This window comes from Ziziphus jujuba, chromosome 5 (assembly GCF_031755915.1).
Source record: "Ziziphus jujuba cultivar Dongzao chromosome 5, ASM3175591v1".
NCBI lineage: Eukaryota > Viridiplantae > Streptophyta > Magnoliopsida > Rosales > Rhamnaceae > Ziziphus > Ziziphus jujuba.
Window position 1 is genome coordinate 20,610,306 of NC_083383.1, and position 10,763 is coordinate 20,621,068.

The 10,763-nt window shown below is 31.3% G+C and overlaps 1 protein-coding gene across 5 annotated transcripts; it reads right to left on the minus strand.

The window, feature by feature from the left end:
• Positions 1 to 801: 801 nt before the first annotated feature.
• Positions 802 to 7,940, minus strand: LOC107421350 (cyclin-A2-1). Of its 5 annotated transcripts, none has more exons than XM_025074527.3 (12): positions 7,786 to 7,940; positions 6,129 to 6,492; positions 5,650 to 5,893; positions 4,549 to 4,682; positions 4,150 to 4,242; positions 3,281 to 3,414; positions 2,522 to 2,597; positions 2,060 to 2,136; positions 1,939 to 1,972; positions 1,693 to 1,842; positions 1,466 to 1,600; positions 802 to 1,248 (listed from the first exon to the last, which is right to left on the minus strand). In XM_025074527.3, exons 2-12 carry the CDS (start codon positions 6,426 to 6,428, stop codon positions 1,195 to 1,197), a joined length of 1,431 nt encoding a protein of 476 aa, XP_024930295.2. In that variant the 5' UTR covers positions 6,429 to 6,492; positions 7,786 to 7,940; the 3' UTR covers positions 802 to 1,194. The 5 variants fall into 5 exon arrangements, with proteins under 5 accessions (XP_024930295.2, XP_024930290.2, XP_024930291.2 ...); XM_025074522.3 differs by having other exon boundaries at positions 5,632 to 5,893; XM_025074523.3 differs by having other exon boundaries at positions 5,632 to 5,893; positions 6,129 to 6,487; positions 7,786 to 7,937.
• Between the last annotated feature and the right edge of the window lie 2,823 nt (positions 7,941 to 10,763).

Sequence of the window (10,763 nt, forward strand, 5' to 3'; positions counted from 1 at the left end):
AAGATGAGAATCAAAAATTTGATTTCAAAATATTAATTTGTTGACACACATAGGCATTACATTTAATTTTTAAAATTATATTGCTAAAATTATAGATGAATAAAATCAAAATTAAGAAACAATTTTTTTTAATTTACCAAAACAAAAGTTGATTTTGATCAATACAATTCTAATAGTGAAATATCAATTTCATAAAAAAAATAATGAAAGCGTTTACAATATCAGAATTTAGATAATAGAGATAAATAAATTATTACTTATTACTTTCTTTATGGAAAAAATAAAAAAATAAATAAAACTTTTTTTTTGCTATCTTATGTGGTGGGTGCCACTGATAGGTCAAATCAAGCAATTTTAACATTTTCTTTGCGTCATTGAAGGCCAAATTAAAAGGTTATTTGTGTAATTTCAGAAGGATCCGAACGTTTTAAATGACTTTTATAAAAAGGGTAGTTTTGGACTTTTAAATGGTTTTTTTTAATTATGAATTTAATTAAAATAAATAAAAAACATGAAAACCAAAATTAAAATGCAAAAGAGTCCTTTTTAAACCATTTTAAACAGTAAAAATGGAACAAAATTCCTTATCACTTCTCGCTTATAATATAAACTAAAGATATATATATATATATATATATATATATATATGTATATGTATATATGTGTGTGTGTGTACAATCTTTGTTGCCTACATTTTGTTCAAGGAACAATCAGTTTGCATGGTAGCTTTAACAAACAGAAAAAATAATAATAATAATAATTATTATAATTTAAAAGAGAGAGAGAGAGAAAATAGAAGGCTTAGACATGAAAACTTCTTTTTTTATTTTTTTATTTTTTTCTATTTTTTCTTTCCTATGTTAATGGATACAAAAATAATCTCAAGCAGCAACATTCCTGTTGCAAACTCAGAACCAGCCCACATAATCCTAGCTGCTATAAGAAATTATTCTGCCTCAGGGCATATAAACTTAACTGTCTTCAATGTGTCATGCTCTAAATAATTAGGTTACAGAGGACGTAGCACCAGAACGGATGTTGCATACAACAAATAACAAACAGACAATTAAGTTAGAATTAACAGGTAAAGCTTTTCATAATTGGAGATCAGATAAGTTCTGGACTGAAGAGAGCCTGTTACAGATGATTAATTTCTTGATTAACCTCTTACAGAAGAATTGCTACTTTTGATCTTTAGAAAAGCGATCCAACCGGTTCTATTGAGGTCAAAGTCGCTACACATTTGAACTGTCAGGGAAAAAAAAAAAAAAAAAAAAAAATCAGAACGCTGCTAATTATTTAGTCATCAGATAGCTGCATCATTTTGTTGGTTCAGTTAGCTTGACATAAACAAGAGCTGTAATGGACCATAATATTTTCGATAAAGGTTAAAGGGTACACTCCCATCGTACCAAAATAGATCTCTTGCAAGAAGGTAAAAAAAATGTAGAAAACTGGGAAAAACCTTTTGTTGTCTATACTTATCGCGTATAGCATTAAGAGCGCAGCCATTTGGATTCAGTTGCAAATCTTCCAGTGCAACAACTGTAGTTTTCAGATCTGATGCCTTGTAATTTGTATAGTGCTCTAACGTAGAATTCTGCAAGCAAACATGAAAATGTTTCAGAAAATTGTTCTAAACATAATGGAGAAAAAGAACCTTCGAACGGAACTAGAAAGGCACAAATTTACCCATGGGTGGTCTGACTGACTGAGTGTCCATCTAGCAAGAAATACAGCAGAGGCAGCTATTAGTGAAGGTAGGAATCTTAGGAAGCTGTATTCGACAAGAGTCAACTCTGCTAAATAATTTGCCAAGAATTCCAGTTCCACACAAGGAGCCTGTACAACAATGCCTCAAGTGGTAATTAAGTTTTCTTGTACATTGAATCGATTCTTACAGGTGAAACCAAAGACAACAAATGCCATATATAATACCTTATAAAAAGCTTGTGCAGCTTGAATGAATCTCCTGTAAAACCAAATGTCAGTTAAGGCATGAAGTTTGGATAAACATTTCGTTAACAATGTTTTTTAAAGGATATTGTAAATATATTACCTTAGAAATGTTTTTGTGGTTGGAACAGATAACTGAAAGTGCAAGAAGTTTAAAACTCCACTCTCCATTTTAAGTACCTTGATTCAGTCGATAAACTTCATAAAATTAGAATATATAACTAATGGATAAAGGAAAATTCAAGCATTCTTTTGGAATGATAGGTGAATAGAAGTAGGGTGGTGACCTTTAATTTCTGCAACTTAAAACAAGTTTTCTAGGCTTGCTTTGACTTTGAAAGTGAAATTTGTTATATTACTCAGACCTTGAGGCTAGCCTCAGAATTGAACCACCTCATAATTTATAAGCTAATCATGTTGTAGCAACGTCATCCCTAATGTAAAATAATCATATTTTTTTCCTTCTTCGAACTATAAAAAGTTTGAAAACAAAATGCAACATCCAGAGGAGCAATGTACTTGTAGATGACAGAAATCAATTAAGTAGCCAAGACCAGGAGCACACCTCTTCTCTTGAGTAGGTATTGTCGGTGATGAAGCAAAATTCTTCTACTCGTGGTGCACATATTTCTTCATACTTCCTTCAAGTTAACAGAAAAAAAGCACAAATTAGGCTCCTCTCTATTATGAAGATATCTCAGATAGAGAAGACATCCAATGTTGCTGGTACCAAATTTTATTAATATAAAAAGAAACTTCTAATACAAATATATTACATAATATAATAGACACCAAATATGGTATCATATATGTTTCAATGTATTATTTAAATAAATTAAAATTTATATATATTATACAAATTTATATTATATATTGAATAAATAATTAATCATGCATATATGGCTGGTATAGGACAGGGGAATGACAATCACCATCCCACTGACTCAAGTTTTTTAGAACCCTTAAACCTTAATATGGTATGAAAAACTAATTGTCTACCGGGTTTTGTATTCCAAAACTGCCAGTCCCTAACCGAAATAATAATAATAATTCTTATTGATCTACACACGCAGGAGACATTCTCTGTCCGATATTGAATGGACAGACAATTGAGTCATTAAGTGGGAGTGTAAGACCTAATTTTTTCCTTGTCATTTATCTTATACTTGAGGGAGAATGTTAACATGTCTGTTGTGTTTCCTTGATATACACAATTGGGAATTTCGTATTAGCTTAAGTTTTTAGTACTAATGGTAACTTAACAAGTATGAAAAAGGAAAAATTATCTCTGTCCAATAGAACTACCATTAAATATATAACTTACGAGGCAATTAGCATGCAAGTAACGCCAAGAAGTTGGAGTCTTTGCTTCTCAATATAATTATGAGAGAGAAATCGATCAATTAGATTCACTGTGAGGTAAAGTGTATCTGGAACCAACTTATATTCTTCAGAAACCTGCAAAAGGATACAAGATTATTAGTGACAAACCCATTCATCATTCCGCTCAAGTCCATTCACCATTCCACTCAAGTATTGCACATACTCAAAATGATAAAAATATAAAATAAAATAGAATAAAATAAAATAAAAATTGAGACGTCCTTTAACACTCGTATTCAAGTTAAGATGCCTTTATACCAAAATCAGAATAGATAAAACAAGTTACTAAGCGGTAATTTAGGTCAATATCCAACTACAAGATTAAATGAAAAGCAAATCAGGACCACGCCTTAAAGCAAAACTAATGGTCATATGCATTGCATCATCAATCCCAAAATACCATAGACAATCAAGGAACTGAATGACTAAGTTGCAAATTCGAAATTAACCAATAAATTAAAAATCAAATAAAATTGTTATTTCTTCCTTTGGGTAGTAATGACAATAATTAGTCAATAACTAGCCAAACATAAAATCCCAATAATATGATGCAGTTTAACAAAAGATAAAATAGTCTTTTTTTTTTTTTTTTTTTGTGTGTGTGAATAAAATAATCAGATATTGATAATGGCATCTTTACTAAAATAAGAAGATTCTTCTATGTTCCTATTAGTTAAGGAATGAATCTTATTTGTAGCAAATACCATCATTCTATCTTAGAACCAACAAAACTATGGGAGTCTTCAGCTAGGATACTATACGATCACAGTATTTTAGCACCGTAGGTTATGCAAGTATAATAGTACTAACCTCAACAAGCCAATCAATCAGAATTCCTCGCATGCTTGGAGTGATATCTTGCTGCAACATTTCCATATAATCAGTAGATGGTCTTCGCCCTATCTGAGAAGAAAAGTTCCCACATCAAGTTAGCATCAACTTTATTTTGATTACAGACAGTAAATGTTAACTGCACTTGTTTGTTTTTCAAGGATTATTTGAATAATATTCTGCCTCAATTTAAGAAGGATTGTAGCGCAGTGAAACAATATTGTATTATTGTAGTAAGTCAATAATCATTTTCCCAAAATAAGGAGGAATCAGTTGGTCAAGATTCTTTTAGTGCAACAATACTTAAAAACATGCAAATATTATTTGAATGAATACTAATTGCAAAAAATAACAAATACTAATGGCTTCAACACAAACCTCTGTAATGCGTATATTATTGTATATATCAGCGGCATACAAACTGCATGCTTGAGGATCCTTCAAGTTTGAATCGATATCCACAATGTCCACACCTTTTGAGGCTGCTGGTATCTCACAAACAATATCTTCTTCTGTGCAATCCAATTAAAACAGCATTAAGCATATGCAAATATAAAGTTAGATGAAAAGCTTGTTTAGAGATTATTCCTTTGACTAACAAGTGGACATTTTTACCGTCGCTTGAGGAATTTCTTTAGTGCTAAAACATCAGTTGCCTTGAAGTATATATAAAATGTAACTTTACAATGTTATAGAAAAGCCAATCCTCACACACTCTTAAAGCTAAACAAATCAAAAATATTATTGACAAATGAATAAAACTCCAAAACTGATAATGAAACGTGGACGATTTTCTTCAAATTTCTGTGGACAACTTTCATACTAAGCCCTGAGTAATAGCGTCGACCTTAATCTGTCTTTCATATTGTGAGCAATTGCAGCAGAGTATCATAAGGAATCCATTCTACTCAATATAAGAGCTCAATTCCTAATTAAGAACCTAAAAAACCACAACCACTAGCTCTTACTACGTAAAGAATACATAAAGTGGGAAGATACATCTTTAAAATTTTCTAGGAGCGTGAACTTGAGTTAACAACCTCATGATTCTTGTAATCTATAAGCAGCTGTTGCCACTCTTTATCAAAATGAGAACCTTAGGTGTTAAATGCAGAGATTGATCTGCAAACCATTCAGGCACCATCCAAACAAGCGACAGGCATGGCTTATAGCTAGAAGCGGATAGCAATGAGGCATATATGACCAACATGAACTAAATTTCTTCATATACTTATAAATTAAGGAAACGTTAGTCACACAGAAGGAAATGTTGTTGTCTGGATTCTGGTCATACCCAAGCATAGTCATAGCAAAAATAATTTAAGTTAAAAACTATCATCCTAAGAAGCATTATAGGTAAAATTCTTTTGAAGTAGAGGAAATTTCAATTGTGAGCATCCAGTCAATTTAACAATATTATTTTGTGCTGTTGCATCCTTAGACTTAAAATAGAATAGAGACCTTTTATAGGGGCATTACCAGCAGGTTTTGCAGAAGTCTGAACTGGAATCATCAAATCCGCTACATCATATTGTCTACACTGTGGTATTGGCTTATTTTCTTCTAATTTTAATGGCATTATGAACTCTTCTGATTCTGCCACCCTTATTCTGGATAGTTCCTCGGCTAACTTCGACTTTGCATCATCTTGAACAGGTAGAAATCCTTCTGGGACATTTGAGACCATTTTTGTATTCTTTTTAGCAGGACCTCTTTTAGCAAGCTGCAGGAGCAATACCATCAGAAACCATGTTCAAATTGTTCAATAAGTGTGGCTAGACATTTGAACTTGTTGTAGAGATGTATTGGACTTTATTAATGAACAAACAAAAGATGCAGGGTTCAACCACACTTTTTTTCCAAGCGTAGTGGATTTTTCTTGAAAAGTCCAATATTCTTAGACAAGTAAAGTTAAGAAGTTGAAATAAGGTTACATTCTAAAAATTGAATATAGGTACCTGGATTTCAGATGCACAAATGTCTTCCACATTTGAATTTTCACAAGATATATTTGTAACATCCTTGAGTACTGCCCTTCGCTTATGCTGAAAGCCAGCAGTGGCATTTGCAGAAGCTTTATTCTCATCTGATGCAGGTCTTTTGGAACTTTCTCGAAGTACACGCTTGCTGTTTTGTTTAAAGGAAGGTTTTAAAGAGGGAAGAATCCCACCTGATGCACCCAAGTCTTTAGCCCTAGCTCGTGTTATTCGGACAGAAGGCTCTTTAGAGCTGGCAGCATGTGTATTTTCTTTATTCATATTTGCATGCCCCACAAAAGAGCAATGACCGAATTAGATTGAAATCTTCATCATTGGACCTGCACTGTGACGATCCATTCAATTTCAAATTACAAATGAAGGGACTCTAGGAAGAATTTGACAAACGTAATGCCCTTAGATGTAGAATCAAATATTAAACACAAAAACAGTACGTTTTAAAACTACTAGGAGTAAATTTAAATTTCAAACCATGTTGAAACTTGTCTAGATTTACACACAAAATTTAACACCTACTGTGTCTTTCGTGGCAACTAATCCAAGAAGGAAAGCCACCACCTACCGCAACATCATCAGAAGGCTACAGGAAAAGTAGCCTCACACTAGCCACTTTTTCAAGAATCACAATATTTCAAGGAGAGTATAGATACTTGTACGAACCTAAACGGCTGTCTAAATTTCCACAAGTAAAGCTAACAATTGTACAGAATCAAATGTAAGTGAGCTTGCCCAAAAAAATTAGACAAGTCCAGCCCATTACAGGTTTGAAAATTCAAAGTAAAAAATTCTATTTTTACTTTTGATGCAAAATTATATTTCCATGTTCAACCAGTTTTAATCTATCATAAAAACTGTGGAAAAACCATGGAAAAGCAAGCATACTTATGGAAGATTACATTTCTCCTGAAACTATAAATTAAAAAGGTTCCCATTAAAATTCAGATTTAATTGTCTCATCACTGCATTTGCCTTCTTATTTGCAGCTGAAAAAACCAAAGGTTTTTTTTTTTTTTTTTTTTTTCCTAAACTTTGCCCAAAAAAGGTCCCCTTTAAACGGCGATGTTGCTATCATCTTGAATCCCCTTCAAATGGAAAAAGAAAATACAGAATTGTCTTTTCCTCATCGTTGGACACATTTCCCAGTCACCAAATAGCAAGTAGTGGGAAATTGACTTAAAATCCAAACCCCTAAATCCTAATCCTCTAAATGTTTCCCCAAGTAATTATTTCCGACGAATCAAACCATAAAGACGAAAACAACGACACGACCAACGCTTTGTGAAGACAAAACAAAACAAAATCACAAATACACACAATCAAAGTCCAGATTGCTACCCAAGGAAAGCAAAAAGGAAAACATTATCATATATACAAAAATATATATAAAATCAGTTCAAAAAAAATGTTGGAACAAAAAAAAATTTTAAAAAAAAAAAAACAAAAAGAGCCCGCATTGCAGATCCATGTAGCGAAACTCGAAAAACGCCCATAGTATTCTATCAGAATCTGCAGCAGCGTTGTATGTACCAAAAACAAAAATTTGATAATGCCAAAAGCGTAGAAGAAAAAGTGTGGTTCAAAAACAGAGTGAGTACTTGATAGAGAGAGCTGAGCTTACTCTGTTAGTGGGAGCTCCAAGACCTTCAATGGCGGTCTAGAGAGCTCTAGATATCAACAGCTCCACAGAAAATAATTCCCCCAAAAAAAAAAAAAAAAAAAAAAAAACTAAAACGCTTTCAGAGTGAGAGAAAGAAAGAGAGACTGACACTGCGAGAGTGTGTGCATTTTGTTGATATAAGAGGGTGGGAGAGAGAGAGAGAGAGAGGAGCGTGAGAGCGGGACAAGAGGTACAGTTTGAACTTCCAAAAAGGAAATTTTCACAATAGGAGGGCATTATTGTCATTTGGCCACCATAGTGGTTCTTTGCTGCTTCTACACTCCACCGGGTCAAATCTTTATCACGGTTTTTTCACCACCATGCGATAAAATTTTATAACAATTACAAAAGAAAATTACTTTGACTTTCTCCATTGTCCAGCGAATTACAGTGAAGTGAGGATTTCTTGGCAAATCATATCGTGCCGCGTTTTGAATGTTCGAATTTTTCTTTTTCATTTTTTTTTTTTTTTGGGGGGTTGAGATTTTAATGTTTTATGAAGTGAATGGTTTTCATCCCTCCGATGGTCATACCTAATTTGATTTGAATTATTTTCGGATTGGTCAATAAACATTGAATGATAAAAAAAAAAAAAATGTATTTAATTTGATGGTTTACTTATTTGTCCTATCGTCGATATAACCAAAACAGTACCATTTTGAATTTTGAGACATATTGTTTGCGCAATGGAGTACTAAAATTTTGTAATACACGTGGTATGGACCACAATATAATTAAAACATACATATAATAGAATGATCATTGCTCATAGGAGAGGCTATTAACAAGCAGCTAATATCATTACCCAAACAGAAACCCAAAAAAAAAAAAAAAAAAAAAAAAGCCACTAATATTATTGATAATTTAATTTAGAGTAATGTTAATGTATGTCTACATGGTTTCAAACTTCAAAAGGAGAGTGATGCGTGTCTATACAATTTGGAATTATGTTAATGCATTTTTAATATACTTTTAAACTTCAACAGTATAATACTTATACTTAATTTGAGTTAAAATCTTTATTTATTTTTTTATTTTTTATTTTTTATTTTTGGCTTTTTCTAGTAAACAGATTTGAATCCAAGCTTCAAATGTATAATAAGGAGAAGCACTTTTTCATTTATCCAAAATTTATTTTTTAAAAAAAAAAAACACACACACACACATACACACCCCCCAAAGGGAAGAAGCACTTTTGTCACTTCACTTTTGGGACAAAAGCAATATTATTTCAATAAAGGTTGATATATATGTCAAACGAAGCAAATAATTGAGGCCGCTGAACAGTGTTATGAAGAGTTTAAAAAAGGCAAATTGTAAGCATCTAATTCACCAAGTGGAGCGAAAAATAGGATGGTGTTGTCCAAATACATATAATTTTTTTTTGTTTTACAAGTTTTTTGAATGTTGATGAAGCTTTAAAAATGGATGAATGGGTCTTGGAACTGTCTTGAGAAATGAGTCGGGTGACCTTATGACTATCAAATCCAATATCAAACACTTAGTCCATTTACAATAAAATCGTAGCATTACTCGAGGAAGTTGAAAATGTAATGATTGACCATTTGCATAAGACAGTGAGTTATATTCCTAAAGAGAGTAACAAAGTTGCACATTTTTTGACTCATTAAGCTTTATGTTTGTAATGACAAAATCCACTGGTTAGAATAAGGGTTATCTTGACTAGTTAATGCATTAAGACATAGGTACATTAATCTATTAATGAAATTTTGACTTTCTATGAGAAACAAAAGGTATTGTTACTGGAGATCAAAGGATACCGAAAACAATTGACCCAATAAAAAAAAAATACCGAAATCAAGACAATACTATCAAATCTACTAATATATATATATATATATATGTATATATATAATGTTAGAAGGCATCAATTTGTTACTCGAATGATGCATTAATATGTTATTAATTGAAAATTTAATATAAGCAAAATAGGGCTAAACAAACCTGTGAATGAATGATAAGTGACTCTATTTCAGTGATTTAACATTATTACATATAGATTATGATAAATTCACATTGATCCTAAAAATGGATATGGATGATCCCAAAAATGGATATGGATAAGCTAGGATGTGAGTTTAGAGTATCTCCAATAACTCTCTGTCTATTTAAAAATATTTTGTTACATTAGATAAATAGATAACGTTTTAAAAAAAAATCTTCTTTAATGGTTTTGTGCATTAGTTCTATCAAGCTGATGTGGTAATAAAAAAAATAGAAGATGTGAAGGATATTGTCTCCTTATGGAAACTCTGTTAGACAGGCTGAGTCAGTATTTTATTTATTTTTATTGATTTTTGTTAAAAGAAAAATAACTCCTGCATGGGTTTTTGATTTTTTTTTAATTAGATATAATTTTAAAATAAAAAATTACGTATTAGCATTTCAAAACATTTTAAACAAATCCATTGGAGAGAAATTATTTAAAACATTATCTATTAAATAGAAAAAATGTCATATAAGTATAAACACTTTTCAAAATCAATAACATATAAACTCCAATAGAAAAAACCACTGAAGATGCTCTTATTATGTATATAAAGATGGTAGGATAGCTAGTAGAATATAGGTTTATTATATATATGACCATGGTGGGATTCAAACCTAGATAAAATGTGGTTTATTATGCATTTTATATGATGATGGTGGGATTTGAATATAGATTTCTTGGATTTTGTGCTCTAATACCATGATAAATTAATATTGATCCAAAAAACTTAAACTAGTAACATGTAGATTTATATGTATATTAAGTTTTTTTGTATCTAACAAATTATAAGAATTTGAAAATAAAGTATTATGTATAGAAAATTATTCTCGTATGAACTACTTTCTCATTTATAATAGACGGAATATCACAATCTTCTATACTATTTAAATCACAATCTTTTTTATTATAAAGAATTTCTAAAATATCA

Excerpts from the sequence above, each read along its gene's own strand:
- LOC107421350 (XM_025074522.3), bottom strand. The coding sequence starts at position 6,428 with ATGAATAAAGAAAATACACATGCTGCCAGCTCTAAAGAGCCTTCTGTC. Across the intron at positions 4,683-5,631 it reads TGGTAATGCCCCTATAAAAG|AAGAAGATATTGTTTGTGAG; the intron begins GTCTCTATTCTA and ends TGGATTGCACAG. Across the intron at positions 2,137-2,521 it reads ATACCTACTCAAGAGAAGAG|GTACTTAAAATGGAGAGTGG; the intron begins GTGTGCTCCTGG and ends GACTGAATCAAG.